This window comes from Watersipora subatra, chromosome 1 (assembly GCF_963576615.1).
Source record: "Watersipora subatra chromosome 1, tzWatSuba1.1, whole genome shotgun sequence".
In the NCBI taxonomy this organism is placed as follows: Eukaryota; Metazoa; Bryozoa; class Gymnolaemata; order Cheilostomatida; family Watersiporidae; genus Watersipora; species Watersipora subatra.
In genome coordinates this window covers 41,514,909-41,532,940 of record NC_088708.1, presented here as the reverse complement: position 1 = coordinate 41,532,940, position 18,032 = coordinate 41,514,909, and the positions used below count along the sequence as shown (strand labels likewise).

Below are 18,032 nucleotides of genomic sequence, written 5' to 3'. Positions count from 1 at the left end.
CTCTTTCCAAAACGGCTCAAATGTGATGTAGTTGTGAGAGATGGTTTCTGTTTACACTTTCATGCAATCTTATTCGTCGAAATATTTTCACAAATATACTTCACGCATTCAATAAAACCATGTCTATTGTTCTTACGCGTCTGTTTTATCGTCATCGTAATGCTGTCACTTTTAGCAGTGATATCCTATAACTTACCGTAAAAATTCGTTTAATTTTTAAGCCTTACTTTGAAGGAGTACATATTATTGTCTGATAATCATGACGAGCATGTTGGTCACTTGTGATAATCGAAAAGTGCTGCAGAAATTATTTGCGAAGTATTGGGTCACATGATCAGATTACAACTTGCCAATTAGACCAAACCAAAACAAAACTGGAATGGAGCGAGCATCTATATTTGATACGGGGTCTTCGGTAAAACCCGAAGTGTTTGTCATAAACTAGTTCTACGATAAGTTTTATATTGAGCTTTTTATTGGCCTTTCAATTCACGTGAGAACATCACGTGACAAGATATAACCAAATTTCGTGGCTACGTCATCGAAATAAAGAGATTCCAATCTACCCTCGCTTTTCGTTTTTTAGCTTTTAAGAGCTTGTAATCACATTTCCACATATTTGGCACCTACAACACAACAGAGTAAGACATGGTGAATCTTTTGATACCAACTAACTGTAATGTGAATTTTGTTGCAAGTCAACATTTAACGATAATTTGTAGTAGCTTCTTGCTATGCAGAAACGTTGGCAATACCTACCTGATTTCTGAGGCATATCTGGCTCTTTGCCAATCTTATTGCCATCAATTCCCAGTTGCTTTGGCTCTTACTTGGACCCTTGCCAACAGTAACCTAAACAATTGCTGTTATGGAAGAAAGGCTGATGTGTTTTTCTTTCAAATCTAGGCCAGTTAAAGAATCGCCATTGTTGAAGGTTTCAACTTATCACGTTTCAGGGTCTACCTTCACCTTGGCCGATGCTGATGGTTTCTGTTTCCACAGCCCTTATTGCAAGTTAGTTCAAAAATCGGTTGCTCGACTTTTGTTCAATGACTTCCTCGCACAGCCCGACAAGCCCGAGTACGATCATCTGCAGGCATTCAGGTAGGCTGGTTCTTTTATGAAATGTCTTATCGGTATGTTTTGTGATTATGTTCTTGTTTGACTTCTCTGTCTTTCTACCTGCTAAGAGTTGTCACACTACCTGCTACAAGTTGTCACAGCCTGTCACTTCTTGTGACCCGCTAGTCAAACAATTTAATGCTCTATCCCCTTTAAATATTTTGATTATCTCAAGTTGTTTTTCAATGGTTACAAATTTCTCTCATATTAGTGTAGTCGGATAATCAGTTTTGTTTTCTTTCAATATTAGTTTTTATTTTAAAAAACACAGCAATTCATACATTAATTTGTTATTAACTACCAGTTGTTACAGAATGAACTTTGTTGATCAACTCCAGTAGTCAGAGAACCAATTCCACTGTAGTAGACGCGTCTTTAGTATGTTCAATTTCTTCCGACCGAATGGTAATTTAGGAGTTATGCCTCCTACAAACTGTACTCGCACCAATCACTACTAATCAAATTATGCCAGTTTAAAGCAATTCATCTTAGTAAACATTAATTCTGAGAAGTTCAACAACGATATTCACACACTTTAGGTAGCATAGGCATCTAAACTGATACAATTTATATTGTTTTGTACGCGGAAAAACATGTTACAATAGTCTGGGTCCATTACAGTTGAAGTCACAATATAATTACTTGAAGTGACATTTTGCTGAAGAGCTCGGTGCTGCAGGAGTCAGTCACGAGACTCTTTGTTCGCTATGAGTCAGTCTAATCGCATGCGTAACCAGTAACTGTCAATATAGTCCCTCTGTTAGAATAATTACTATCTGATTTTTGGCTGGAGTTGAGATAGATACGCCTTAAATGGCTGGGAAAAAATAGAACATTTTAATCGAAATTCGATATTAAACCATGTACAGCCATTATTATTGTAACATCTCTTGTCCAAGCATTTTGTAACATGTACCTAAACGTCATTTGATACTGACTGTTAGACTTGACACTCATAAATGCTCTGTTACACATCTGTTACACATCTGTGCTGTAGATGATATTGTGTGTTTTTGTATGAATTTTATAACTATTAATCTTTGCGAAACAGCAGATACCGTAAATCCTCTAATTGAACGCCACCTTTATTTGACCGCCACCTCCATTCGATCGCCACTATCGGAGAAGGATTAAAAAATAGATCGCCACTCCTTACTTGAGCGCCACTTCCATTTGCCCGCCACTTTGACATTCTTCGATCTTGACAAAGCCATAATAGCAAGTGATCAGTAAAAAGTATTCTCACAATCGTACCAAATTATAATGACCCGGTTACATCAATAACAATTCATTATTTCGTTGTTTATGTTTGTATCGGAAGTCCGTTTTCCAACTCTGAAGGTTTTCGCTTTTTTCGTTAAAACGTTGAAAGCATTGCCATAGAAATGATTAGTAACTGTATCAGGCTAATAATAGCCTTTTGTTTAATGCGGTTTTGATACTTTGACATATGTAAAAAACGGTTTACATTTACGATGGTAAATGTAAACCGAACATAAATGTACTATGAACAACTAGTTTTAGGCTAAAAGTTGGGCTTAGCAATGCTGCTAAATGATTATCGTTTATGCGAAATGCAACGTGTAAAAGATTTTGTTCTGATAAAAGAATTGTTCGAACGCTAATATCGACTAGCTCAGCAGTGGAGAAGAAGAGTTGAGGTCAGAAAAGATTGAAGGTAATTGGAAGGGATAATAAAGGTATTGGACAGTCAAAAGATGTTCGTTCGATCGAAAGCAACAATCAGAACGCAACTAGCCGAGTCAACGAAGCAAATATTTATGTTTAAAAAATGTTTGTTTGTTTCTGCATGTATTATAAGTATAGATCATTTATGTCACTTGTTCTTGAATTTATATATTTGTAACATTTGATAGATTATTATTATACAACTTATAAATTTGCAGATTTATAGCGTATTATTTAATAGCATCCTTGCGATTTTCTTAACACGGCTTATAATGGATTGATGCTCATAGCTCCTCTTTTATCGCATATAAAAAGCCAGTTTTGGCTGCAAACATATCAATGAGTGCAATAGCTTTTATGCAAAATCGTTATATATAGTTATCAAATGAAAGTCTACTTTCAAATTTAAAATGAAATAACAACATTGAAAGCACCAGAAATTGCAAGGCAAGGCCACAGGCTATAATATCATCACAGGTTAATTGTAAGCAATAGATATCAACTGGTAAAGATATTTCTTGGCTTCCCGATGTATATTCATTCAGAGATTCTTGACAAGTTAGCAGATTTATTGCATCCAAAAGGTTTAATGTGGTTCCGCCCTAAGGAAAGTGCAAAATATAGGTGACATTCGCTTCGTCTGTAAAAGGGTTCAATTTATCTTCCCTAAATACTGACGAGCTATTTGAAAAAGACAACGCCAGCCTCTATTTGAACGCCACCTCCATTTGACAGCCACTATAGCGGAAGGGTTGAAAAGTAGAGCGCCATGGCGTTCAAATAGAGGTTTTACAGTATTAAACATTTACATTTTCTAGGTTAGACATGCATGGCAGCGTTCAGCCATATTCTTCAAAACTCCAAAAACCTATTAGCCTTTTGCGGTTTCATAGCTTTTTTAAATCTATCTGAGAGCAGAAATGGTTATGGCAAGACTTGCAGGTGCTTGCTTTTATTTGTGCCGCATGTGTGACAGGAATGTCAAAATGGTGGAGAGAACATCATAATATCAGCTGAATTAACAGCTGATCTCCCAGCTGATCAGTATACCTTATCAGCTGTTATCACTTCACTCAGTTCACTGATACCAATGAACTGACGCTATCTCCTGCGATATTTACTGAGCTGCATTCTGCCCTCTGTTCTTCTCAAGGATGAAATTCCAATGGCTTATCTTTTTTTAGCTAATCGTGCCTTTCAGCATGTTCAGTCATGTTGATCAACAATGATGAACTATGATCTACGCACAGTGCATTCCGTATGCTGACAGCTTTTTTATAACTCCTGGTGTCCTCCGCCAGGAGTTATAAAAATGTTCCTCCGCCAGTAGGACACCAGGTGTAACACCTGGTGTAACTCCGCCATGTCCTGGTGTGTTGGCTGCTTTGAAACTCCATATAAATACTCTTAAATACTCTATAAACTACAATACATGTTAAAAACTTTACAACTATCATGTTGTTAGGATACTATGTTATTGTCAGGACTGTAGAACACTTTAGTAATTAGTGAATTATAAGTTTATATCAGGTACAGAGGAGGTTGTTTCAGCAAATTTTTGCACCAAGCATTTGCATCACTTTTGCATCAATGCACCAAGTTGTTATTCTATCACTATCGCTAGGTATTCATTATTAATGACTAGACTATGTGAATAGTCTTATATAACTGGAGTACTACGTGTCTATGCTGTCCCAAACTACCTTTAAACATTTAAAAACTGACACGGATATATTTCTCGGTTTATGAATGTTTTAACCATTTTTCAATTCTGAATTTCAAAGAGTGATAATCTAGGATGTGAATTAAATATCACTCAGTATCAACTTTATGAGCGCTGATCTATCTGTGTGGTTGGCACAACCTGGTTACAACTTTACAATGACTTTGCTCGCAAGTTGAAATAAACTTCGAAAATTATAGTTGACCATTCATTTTATTAAAGTTGTTAGCAATCATGAAAAGCAAAGTGAGTTGAACATCTGCAAAGCGATAGTTTACTGCTATACCGCTAAGCAAAATAGCTGTGGTTCTGGTTTCACAACCATTTTGTCGAGCTCTGCTGCGATTTCTTGCTCGTGCTCGAAAGGCCGGATTTTGGGTAGCCCATGTTCCTTGTTCTACCCGTAAATCAGCATTGTGTTAGCACCAGCACTGACATGGCACCAGCGCTGAAGTACTTGTAGAGATCAATGCACTTTTATCATTAGAAAGCTCTAAAAGTTTTGGAAAGGGAATCTGGAAGGTTTGCCACCGAACCGCTTTGGTCATGGCTCACCAGGCTTGACCAGGTCGAATATAGCTAATGTCTGGGTGGACAATTTACTATTAACAAATGTAATATTTATTTTATTTTTCATGAATAGTTGATTCAGAATGTAAATACAATAATCAAGTAACAATAAGATAGAACACAGCTTGAATTACATCAATTTCCTGAATTTTTTTGACCTTTTGTGGCTACTCTCTACAACTTTTGGTTGAGACATGCCCATATTGAAAACTTCTGTTTGGTTACTGCATTGTCACTCCTTCCAGCATCATGCCTATAAAACTCCATTTCTAGCTAAGTTGCTTATCAGTTTGGTTTTCAAATGATGTAATGTCTCTTGCTCACTGCAGCTGTTGGAGTCTAGCCATTAGGGCAATTAATGTCTAAATACCACAATCCGATTTCGATTTCTTTTGACGTATGCGCAAACCATGTGATTTGTTTGGTTTATCATGGGCACATTTGTGTTAATCAAGACTTTGTTCTACAAAAATTGCAGATCGGCATAATTGCCTTGCGTCACATTTGATTTGTCTAGTAACAATGTCATTGATACATGTGGCAGATATTGCCAGCTTTGATTGAAACTATATGATGGTATAAAACAATAATGACTGCATTTATTGTCAGATAAGAGGGAGCAATGACAAGTGTCAGTAGTGGCAAGTGTCAGCAGCGATAAATGTCAGCAATGATATCTTCTGTGACTTGTAAAGATTATGGGTGTGTGGGTTGTGGCATACCCTACAGCATAGACCTATTAACTATCACTATGTTTCCATGATGCGCAGTGCTTCGGAGTTGCGCTGTCTCCGAATCATGGAAACGGCGTCTTCGCACTGAAATCACTGCGCACTGATCAGTGCGAAGTCAGTGCAAATTCGCAGCAAGGAAACAGCGACTGCGCATAGCTCTCATGCCGTGGAGACGGATTTTTCGATGGCCATAAACTAGTACAAAGGTTGTCCTGCTAATATTGTTTTTTCACTATTCTTCCACCGATCTTCTTCCACATAAATTTAATTATGGTCTGCATTCACGAGGATGATGAGGTGATTACTTTCCTGGACTTTGTTATCGATGCCAACACTTCGAAAAATAGGTGGCAAGTCCTAAATTAACGTTTAAATAATATATTACTTAGAAAATACTTATTAAAAATATATTACTATGTAAAGAGTGTGTTAAGGTTTGTAAAACCTTGTGAATGTGTATTGTAAATAAAAGTATGACGACAGAATCATAAAAAAGACTGTTTATGACGTTCGGTATCCGCGATCGATTCTATTTTTCCATCAGGCGATTCGATTTATACAATTTCTCTTCTCTGGCTAATTTGTGGTATTTGCTGAAAACCACTGCGCAGCATGAAAACGTACAATCCCCTCGACTTCGGAGGGGGCTGCTTCGCAGTACTGCGCACCATGGAAACATAGTGTATTAGTATAGTAACTATAGTTAATAGTATAGTTATACTAATAATAACAGTTAATAGTTATAACAGTTAACAGGTAATAACTAATTAAAAAAACAGTTAAATAAATAAATTAAATAGTTAAAAATAAATTAAATAGTTAAATAACAGGTAATAGTTGTACTAATAGTTAGTATAGTACTAACTGTTAGTATAGTTAATAGGTCTTTGCCCTACATGATAAAAATATTTGATGGATTTAATAATTGGCGATTTTGCTAACAGTCTATTCCGTAAATTATTAAATTCCCCGAATAATTAGTTCTATCTTCCAAACACAAGAGAGAATAACTACTGCCTCAAATTAAAAACTAGCCGCTAGGCAGAAGTAGTAAACGTAGCTGAGTTCCAATTTTGTTTAAATCATCGCCAGGGCTTTGAGTTAACCTCATTGCCAATGCATCACACTTCTTTACAAAATTATTCAAAGTTGTCACAAGTTATTCGGCATGGCTTCGTCATCGCAAAAATCTCTCCGACAGTCTTTTTACATTGAAATCAACTCCATCAATCTCTAATCCTGAAGTTGATGATGACAATGATTCTGATCTGGTAATTATGGAATGTATTTGATTTGCAGTGCAGATACATTTTTCCATAATTAGCCAATTAATTTCCATGATCGACTCGTAGTTGTCAGCTACATAGAAACCTAAACACGTGTTGTACGCACGCACGTGAATGATTAATTCTATTGCTAGCTGCAATAGAGTTAATCCTTAATAGAGAGTGACTGTGTTCATCCGCGAATAAATTAGTTCGCGGATATGCATAAAAAAGGCAATTTGCGTGAAACTTAACTCCGCGAATATTTTCATCTTGAAATGTAGGGTATGCTTTTCATGGCATTACCACTTGCGAAATGTGCCATTTTTGACAGGTGTCAACTATAAGATGTCTGTCATATGTGAATTGTGACATACCCTGGCAGTTCTCTGTCAAGTATTTGAGTGAAGCAGCGTTAGATGGAGTTTTCAACAAATAGGCATTGTGACAACCATAATTTTTCATGCATTCCTTTTTATGTCATGATTATTTAACATTTTAGAGAAATAAAATTGGAGGATTCATACTTTAACAAGGATGTCGAGAAGGCCTTTATGACAGCCAGCCAAAAGCTTTTCGAGCAAAAAACTCGTCCAGCTCTCTTGCTTGCCAATCAAGTTGGCAACATGTACACTCCATCGGTCTATGCCAATCTCTGTTCATACATCACTGGGTGAGGCTTCTCTTCCCGCTTGTGCACGTTTAGTACTCTCACATTTCTGTGCTAGGCGCTCATCGATGTCACATGACAGCTTAACTGTGTCTAAACTGTATCTATAAGATTATTATTTATTTTAGAATAGTTTTATTGTGGGTATTCTATTTAAAAATCACATTTGATTTGCACTAGTTTATTAATTAGTGTAGTAATTAGTTTAACTTTTTCAAACAGATCTTATAGAGTATTATTTGCTTGGTCAAGTTTTGCAAGGTAAAATAAGTTGATTCACTGTGAATAGATAGAAAAAGTAGAAAAAGATGCTACAGCACAACGACTAAAGTTTGTGTCATTTGTATTATCCATTATAGTTATTCACTGAGACTGTCGTATACATAATTGGTAAATTCAACTTGAATGTGCACAGAAGTGAAGGTTTCTGTGAAACACCGGTTCGCTGCTGTTTAACAGGCATACCGCAGCCACTCTGACCGGTAAAAGGGCAGTCTTGTTCTCATTTGGATCAGGCCTGGCTTCCAGCATGTACTCAGTCAAATTCTCCTCCAACATCTCTCCTGACTCTCCATTGGCCAAACTCACTGCGAGTCTCTCTGATCTACCGCAAAGGCTCGAAAGCAGACAGAAGGTTGATCCATCTGTCTTCAGCGAAGCTCTAAAGCTTAGAGAGGAAACGCATCATCTCGGTACGCCTTTCGAAATTCATAGCTTGCCAAGACCTTCTTACCTTCTTCCTTTGAATCATGAGTGAGATTGTTAACCTAATACTGAATGACTGCTCTTTTGGTAAATTTAAGTTCATGGGCATGATTGGCCACAAATAATACAGAACAATCGTATGTTGTTCACCAATATATAGAAAAGTAAGCGTTGTCTTTCTTTTTTATTGTAATCATTAGAGAGAAAAAGCAGTCATTCTCCTGTATTGCATAGTTGTGTAAGCAATCCTCTAAGATTGAGTAGGATATCCGCTTAGCTTACTGAAAGCAAAGGCTGTGCATGTTTTTAAAAGCATTGTTGTATAAACAATGGCTCTGCGATCTTGGCTGGACATGCTGAGTCCAGTGGCAAGGGAACCTGAATGACTGGAGACATGCCCAGTAGCGGAGAGTAATTTGAGGTTGGGTGTCATTCCTGCCCCCACCATTTTTGGGAATTTAACACCAACTTTTTGTTTGCGTGTGCATGGGTGCACAGTTAGTAATTGTGCATGGGTGCACAGTTAGTAATTGTGTAAAAGCCCTTTTGAACATCAATTTTAAAAATCATTTGATGATGACATCATGGTGGCAGCGATAGCGTGAATAAGTATCTTAAAAACAGATGCGAGAGGAGATGAAGGCTGAATATGATGGGTAGTTGTTGAAACGCTCCAAGCCAGACACCACTTTGGTATGAAATGCATTCCATTGGATACATGGCTGACTGTATTTGTCAACTGGCCAAGCGAGTCTCTGTACTTTTACAATGTTTTAATAGTGTTGTTTTGACACTTGAGCATCTGTTTTCATGGCAATTGGAAAGTGGCAGGCAATCCCCCTCCGCTCCACCATAAATCTAGTGTGTGCGTATATCGTAGCTTCACACTCAATTGATTCTGGCCTCTAGTTTTCTTCCGTAACCTTATGCTTTTGTAAAGTGGTCATATTTATCATTCGCTCATCTTACGCTCATCTTAGAATAATTTTATTATTCTTTGTTCTAGCAAAACCATGAAATCAGCCAAAGAAACTTTTATTTGTATTGTTCTTGAAATGTAGGAGTTGACAACTCCAAAGTGGTTGTGCTCGAGTGTTTCCTCGCTGTCAACCAAAAAGGACAGAATTTGTGTGATCTTAATATGTTATAAACCACAAATATTTAGAAGTACAGTGTTTTCTGATACATAATACTTAGGGTTGCCAAGGCTTAAAGGGTGGGGTCGATCGGGCAGCCCTATCTCCACATATCAGCACAGCCTAAAAGGTTTAGGGTGATCTAAAGTCCAACATGTTAGTTCATCATCCATTATCATTCTCAAAGTGTCATCAGCGTGTCATTTGCTCTTTGAAACAGGATATGAAGTTGCCCTTATCTGTGTATCTAAATCAAACCTTCCCTATATGGAATTCCCATTGGTATGTATTTCATATGAAAATGTTTCCTGTGAAACTTTGAATCATTCAAGTCAAGACTACCCTATTTCAAACTTGTTTTAGTATGAGCTCTTGATCTGTTTGTTTTGGCTAACCTGATTTCGGTTTAAACACACCCAATCTCCATTTGCATGGTATAATAGAGTACAGCGGAGTACATAAAATTGTTGTCTAGCAGTTTTATTGAAAAAGTTGCAGTTTATCAAGATTACAATAATTGACACAGGTATGGCTGCTATAAACAAGTGCTTCCTCTTTTTAAAATTTTTAATGTAGAGAAAGAGTTTAGAAAGACAGTTGCAGACTGTCTCTTCTATCATTTTTGAATATTTTCTCTTATCATGCGCAGTTCTATAAACTGTTATATTATTCGTAAACTTTTGACTTATAACGTTCGTGTTAATGATCATATCATCTACCGCGGTGGGATCATATCACCTATCGCAGTGTGATCATATCGCCTAGCGCGGTGTGATCATACCACCTACCGCAGTGTGATCATATCACCTACCGCAGTGTGATCATATCACCTACCGCGGTGTGATCATATCACCTACCGCGGTGTGATCATATCACCTACCGCAGTGTGACCATATCACCTACCGCAGTGTGATCATATCACTTACCGCAGTATGATCATATCACCTACCGCGGTGTGATCATATCACCTACCGCAGTGTGATCATACCACCTACCGCAGTGTGATCATACCACCTACCTCGGTGTGATCATATCACCTACCGCAGTGTGATCACATCACCTAGCGCAGTGTGATCATATCACCTACTGCGGTGTGATCATATCACCTACCGCAGTGTGATCATATCACTTACCGCGGTGTGATCATATCACTTACCGCAATGTAATCATATCACCTACTGCAGTGTGATCGAAAGAAAAATCTTTACTATAATGAAAGCTGCTTCCGTCTTTCCGACGCCATGCTAACAGCATTAACGAGAAAAATTGTCGCACATGGGAATTAAACTCGTACCCTCGGTTTTACCAACTGGCGCACCAACCACTACACTACTCGATCATCTCACCAAATAATTCTGAACATTCTGATTACTCATGACGATCTCTCACGGTGCACGGGACTGCCAAGCGTACTAGTTATAAATAATAATCAGCCATCAAAAGTGATGGATTCTGTAGAAACTACTATACTAAGTGTATCATATTAATGCCGGCTTGTCAGTCCGGACAGATTTTGTGGTTCTCTGAGATATTTCCATCTGTGATAGTTTTGCCACTCTGTTTGCACACAAGACAGTCAGGAAACATGTTTATATCAAACGAGAATGACTGACTGACTGGTGACTTTGTGTTAACTAAACCTAGCAGACACCCGCTTTTCAAGCGGGTGTCTGCTAGGTTTGAAGACCAATTGAAGGCGAAGTTGGTAGAGCGCCTGTGGGCGTCCTGGGACTGTCCTTCCTGACTCTGGTGCTCCGGAGTGTGCGCTTATCGCTGATTCTGTTTCTTTTCCTACTGCTTGCTGGGGCTGCCTTGACTCTAGCCTCTGGCTATCTGGCATGTCCTATTGCTACTCTGTGTATTTTTTTTACTCATATTGTCATGTTATTATTACGCAATAAAAATCAAATCAAAGCAATATAATGGACGTGTTTCTTTCAGCTCCGTATACTCCAGTTGGAGATACAGCCGTCTTATTCCCTGGCACATTCTACCTGACATCTATTGATGACAAATACAGGCGTGAATATGCTATTGCTAATGGAGGAAGTCAGCTCGCAACAACCTCTACTGAACCAGTAGGTTTTTCTCTATGCTTGTTGCTGGCTGTATTGTTACAGTTTGTTGAAAATATCTTAGATTACAATTTTTGAGTTGATTTAACCTTTACTGTCAGAGGTTCATGTGCACTTTTTGCTTTACTGCTGCAATAATTTTGCTGCCTGTGACCTTAACTCTTTCACTTCCATAGACGCATTTATGCATTTTCTATGGTAGAGCGCCGTAGACGCATTTTTGCGACTTTCCCAGCAATTGCGTAGTAACTTAATTTTATTATTCGTTGACAACATAATCGACGGTCTCTAAAACTTTTACGATATTGACAGTGTTGTCCGAAGATTTTCCTATAAAATTAGCCTAAAATAACGAAGCAATTTTAAACTTTTGTTGGAAAACATCCAACCTAAAAACGAACATTGTTTGTGTAGGTTTGGCTAAGTACCACGCGAGTCAGAAAACAAATAATTACTTATGTTGATGACTTTATAGCCGATTCAAATTTTTGTGATCATACAGATAATTAAAGTAGCAGCACTGACTCTGATAATTATTGTGAAAGTAATAGTTTTGTAAGAGTAAGGAGCATTGTGGAGGATTGTTTTAGCTTCGTAGCGATCGTAGCTTCACATAGCTTTATCATCGCATAAAGTATAGATATATTGATTTTTTCTTGCATAGCGGTGTTGGTTAAAATGTTGGCAAAATAAAATATGTAACAGAAATGTTCTAGATAGTTTGAAATTGAAAAAATATTATATACATATCATGAAGCAATATCAGCAAATTGCTGTAAAATGGCTGGCAGTAGGCCGATAGCTAAATTTGTACATGGATGGCAGTGTAAGGGTTAATACAGCATCACTTTGTTTAGTCAGTAAGAGAGAAGTTACTGCTGTAAATAACTTTACACCTACATAGCTGAATTTTAACATATTTGTAAACATCAAATATACCTAATTGACAGCAATAGAAAGCAAATAGTTTGTTAACAATAATTATATTAAAATATTCAAGCAAATAAGTACTTATTTGTAAATACTGCAAGAGAAAAATTTAAAGATACATTATACACCTTTTTGAGACATTTTGAACAAAATTCCATAATCATGTCGAAGAGAATATAATATTTTTGCTTCCTGCTCTTTTCCGAAAAAGAAAATGGATGAGCCTAATTCACCTTAATAACAAGAATATTACATTGAAGTATATTGCACACTAGCTCTGGGAGGTGCATTTATTGTGAGACAAGTGTCAATAGTGGCATCACACATGTTAGATGTAAAAATTGAGATGCGTTAATGGAGAGACATTTCTCATATGTGACGCAATATGATTGTTATATGTGCTGGATGTGAATGTAACAGTAGTGCCATGTATCAACTGAGGGATATGTCAATTATGGTGTGTGTCATTTTAACATATTATGTCAAATGAGAAATGTACCATTTGTGACACATGTCAACTGTGACATCTCCCAGTTATTTTCTGACATGTGTTGCATGCAGAAATACATACATGTAGATGCTTTGAGTAAACGTTTGAGAACAATCGTAGGCTTCATTTCTACATATACATGTAAAACAAGTTGGTATCACTTACATTTCTGATTCACATGATTATAAGTTAATCAGTTGAATTATAATTACCACTCTCTTCATTCATAAGCCTTTGTAAACAACAAATGAGAAATAATTTGTGTTTATTTGATTCATTGAAATGAGAGTGGCCTTCATTGGACAGAGTACAATTTCCACTGCAATTCCTTCTCTCTGAAGTCGGCTTCGTTTGATATTCATTAAAGCACATAAATTACATAAATTTTTTATTATATATTTCAATACATCAGAGTCTTGGCTTTCGAATGAGCCTATATTCAATACACAAAGAATAATAGAACTGTGAAAAACGGGGTGTCAAAAGTACGTCCTGCAAAAAAAACACTTAGTTCAGGTACTCAAAATGTGGCGTCATAATTCGCATTTAGCCTTAGATCGTCGATCCCTTTCGCTGCCATTGAGGCTGCGTTTTTCTGTGACATTCGGTGCTGTTAAACCCGGAGAGCGCTAATAATAAACTAAGATTCTAGATAATCAACAATGCCCGCGATGATCGTGCTAACGCCCGACCAATACAAACACATGTTCTGGGTTAATTAATTATGCTTCAATAAATGTACTGTCGTTGATATAGGTAATGAAATCACATCGATTAAATTATGACCTGCGGTTGCGTGGCCCTAGGACTAAATGTCAATCGCACTTTCGCGAGATCGAAATGCTTGAAATTAATTCGTCTCAGTCGTCACCCTTAACATCGCATTAAAAATAAAGAGCTAATGCATAATATCATCGGGGAAAATATAGTATGGTTCTTGGAGTCTGAGGTACTTATCATAGAAATAATATGTACATGGAGAACTAATGACACTGATTCCTTTGTCATCTTCATTCGTTCTCTGGAGTTGTCCTACCTTCGCCTGCCACTAGCGTCATTATCGCCATTATCGTAGTTGATAAATAAACAATAAGAGCACACAACAACGAATATGAGAATTGCGACATCACAATTTTCGAGACTATGCCAGTAAACTTTTTCGCGGTAGAGCTCCGGGGAAGTCCTATAAACACCAACCAATGCCTGTCTCACCATGGCAAACAATAGCTCATTCAAAAGCCAGGACTCTGATGTATTGAAATATACAATAAAAAAATTATGTAATTTATGTGCTTTAAAAGACTCAAAGACTTGTCATTAATTGAAAGGTGAATTTGTATCAATGCTAAAGCCTTGTACTTCTGTGTTATAAGGCAGTTGGTTTCTGTTTGTGAACTTTGTTAGCAATCACAAAATTCTGTACAAGCAATTAATGGAACAACTAAAATGTTGACCAATATGAGACTGATACCCTTGTTAGACTGATACTCTGACTAACTGAGCTAATCAGTCATATTATGAGATGTTTTGATGCCTCAGAATAATTCCGTGCTTTGTGACAGAAGAGTAAACAATGAGATAGATAATGTCCATGAATAATATGGACTGACTGCAGAAATTAGTAAAGAAATGATGGATTTTGATGATTTGCAAACTAAGTCATCTGTTTGAATCAAGTATTCCGCTGACATTAGACTAATATCGGTAGGTGAGGTTTGACTCAACAATGACAAAAACAAATGAGGACTTTGAACAGGCAATTTCCAATTATAATTTTTCAATCACATCGTATAGCGAATTCAAGTCATTTTCAAAGAGTGGGTATTTGTCAAATATTTTGTGCGTAACAAGTTTGTTAGTTGCTAAAGCCATGTTGCTGCTTTTATTTGTAGGCTATGAAAAAGCTGGCTTCTGACACTCCTATCACCAATGGAGATCCTCGACCAGTAAATGCCTAATATCGCTTGATATGGTTCTTCAATGACATCTTCCACATTCTAGTTTTATCATATTTTTCAAATATAGTTTACAGTCTAACAGTTAACATTTTACGCTGGCGTGACGTTAGCCTGAATTGTTGATGTTATGTTGTATTTAATTTTAACAAATATGATTATAGTCATTCATATCGATCTGTTGCATGATATGTATTCTTTTAATTATTGTGGACGCTTTAATGTACACCGAAGATCTGCATTTTAATTGCACATTTTGCATTAAGATTTATAAGACTTTTCCATTTGTTAACATTTAACAAATTATTACTGTCATAATCATATACCTACTCTAGCCTAAGATCTTAAGACAGACAAACTCAGGTTTTGTAACATTGTAATAAATTTTATCGTTTATTTTTGCATGTTACAGTACCTAAAGGTTGTTTTGGTGTTACGAGTTGAGATTTATGCTTATTACCCAAGTCTTTCATTTTGTTTTTAACCAAACAATTATTATCAAAGTTTATCATAGTTTGCTGCTCTTTAATACAATACGCTTCATCTCAATGACATTGTTCAGTATTTCTTACGGTAAAATTGAAAAACTCCTGTCTCGGGTGAGAAGGTTAGAATTGCTGTAAGAAATAGTTACGGGAAAGGATATAGTATTGTTGTTTTAGTAGTGATTAAAACATCATTTTCTATGTCGAAACAATTTTGGTCATTTCTGCTGATTGTAGTTAGTTGGGGGTTCTCTCATTAGATCATCTTCACTTCTTAAATCCGATTTAGAAGCTAGTGTAAGATTGCCATTCCAGCTTTTTATAAAATATTAGTTGAACAACAGTCTCAGGAGTAGAAGTAGTAATACACTGATAAATAGCTAAAATACAACAATTATTGTAAAATATTTATTCTCCTATAATTATGTTTGAGATACACTGGCTATATACTTTGTATTAAAAGTGAAGTTATATTGAACTGCAGATATACTATGTAACAATATCATTATTCTAAAAAAATATCAGTTTTAAGCTTTGTTTTTGTCACTCTTTACACGATACTTCACTATTTTAAGCACTTATTGCTATAGTATGACAATTTTTTTGTGCTTGAAGCTTTTGTACTAGCAGCACTGTCAACCACTGCGGATATGTGTAAAACATTTTGGAGATGTATACCTAATGATCCTAAAATCTAGGATTGCATGAGATGAGTCTGTTGTGTTGCGTGAGGACATTCTTGTCAGCACATGTAGGTCATTTGGTTACAGGCCTAAGTCTTATCAAGGATTATGCACCTTATTTCGCAAATTGACAGTAAACGTCCCTGTACAAAGAGGTCATAAGTTGCGCCCCCTTGGTAAAAATGCAACAACTCTTAATCCAGCCGAATACATGTAGAGTAAGTTTCTCAGCCCCCCCCCCCCCATATGCATATAAATAGAGAAAGGGTATGGCCACTGAATTATACTACCCCTGGAATGGCATTGGCCTATCTAAACCAATGAACTTCCGTGCAACAATTTGAGCGCCATCTTGATTACTGCTACATGGGCTTCCGGCTGTAATTAGTGAAATGGTGGATCATAGTTATCCCAAGAAAAAAAACTCATTTATCTGCTGGAAATCAGTGTTTTGCCATTAATTGCTACCACTACGACAACCCTGAAACACGGAGGGTTAATGATATATCATTTCACAGGTGAGTTTAACGTTTTATTCTTGCATTAGTAGCACTAGTACAACAGTAGCTGTTTAGAAGAAGCTTGCTAATAGCTGGTTAGTAGCTTGCTTCTGTTACTACTCACAGCCAGCCTTTAGTGAACCTTTACCTGATTTTTTATTATTTTACACATCACTATCGTTGACTGTTTTTACTAGAATTAATTTGTACTGCCGGTTGATTCATCTTGGCTGGTGTTGGAGACAAAGTAGGTCAGTACTGGTGCTGCTAAATTCAAATAACAACAGTCACTGTTCTCATAGATCAGGAGTGCTAGTTGCATTGAACAAACTTTGTTAGTAACTGCAATCCTTATCATTATCACTAGAGCAAGTTTTTTTTTCAATAAAGTAAACTTCTTTTAGTTGATAAGAATGTTTTAAAACAGAAAAAACATCCTGAGCATCAAAGGTACATTTTTCTAAAAGGTTGAAAGTCAATCTTTCAGTTTTTTCTTAGTCAATAAAAGTTTCCCCTAATTATAACTGACTATAAGACCACAAATCCTTATCTGTATGTCTTTTTAATAATTTGATTATCTAGTTTTTTCATCATCAGGTTTCCAAGTAAAGAGAAAGAGCCAGAAAGATGGTATACTTGGTGGACTGTTTCCAGGCGGCAGGAGATCCCCAGCAAAAAGGCAACTCTATGTAGTACCCACTTCAATGAGTCTATGGTCGATAAAACTGGTCAAATACGTTGACTCAAACAAGGGGCGGTGCCAACCTCTGACCTAATTGATATACCAGATCGTCTAAAGGTTTGTGGTGAATTATTTTTAATTGTAGGCTTTTTTTTATAATGTTTTGTGCTTTTTTGTCATAGGTAATAATTTGTCTTGTTTCAAACTTTGGTTTGTGTCAGGATGTGTCAGGTTTAATGTAAGTTGTCACAGCTTAACTTAAATTGTTTTAAATTGCAATGAAGTACAAATTTTGAGATAGGCTTAATTTTTTTTTCAAGAAATAAGTATTGAAATGTTATTGTAGAAGCGTTCAGCTACTTCCAGAGTCACCACCACTAGCAAGAAGGCATGCATGGAAGCTGATGACGAAACAGAGGGTGTTAATAGTGATTGTTCCGTTTGTGTTTCTCAGCTGTATAAGGTTTGAGTTTATTTATTTGGGTTACACTTTTAACCATTTCGGGTCCCTAGCATTAGGGTCCTGCTGCCAGCAACACTTTGTGCTATTGTATAGTGCCATACATTATCAGATTCTTCGCATGCAAGGAAGCAATGTTTTATATACAACAATAATAT

General features: G+C 36.6%; 1 protein-coding gene across 1 annotated transcript in view; it reads left to right on the top strand.

Moving 5' to 3' along the window:
- Nucleotides 1-15,613, top strand: part of LOC137385942 (hydroxymethylglutaryl-CoA synthase 1-like) — a 29,938-nt gene extending 14,325 nt beyond the window's left edge. The window contains exons 5-9 of the mRNA XM_068072567.1: nucleotides 957-1,104; nucleotides 7,606-7,776; nucleotides 8,233-8,465; nucleotides 11,556-11,692; nucleotides 15,002-15,613. Coding sequence (XP_067928668.1) covers nucleotides 957-1,104; nucleotides 7,606-7,776; nucleotides 8,233-8,465; nucleotides 11,556-11,692; nucleotides 15,002-15,067 — 755 coding nt within the window. The 3' untranslated portion in view covers nucleotides 15,068-15,613. The remainder of the gene's footprint in view (nucleotides 1-956; nucleotides 1,105-7,605; nucleotides 7,777-8,232; nucleotides 8,466-11,555; nucleotides 11,693-15,001) is intronic.
- Nucleotides 15,614-18,032: the final 2,419 nt, after the last annotated feature.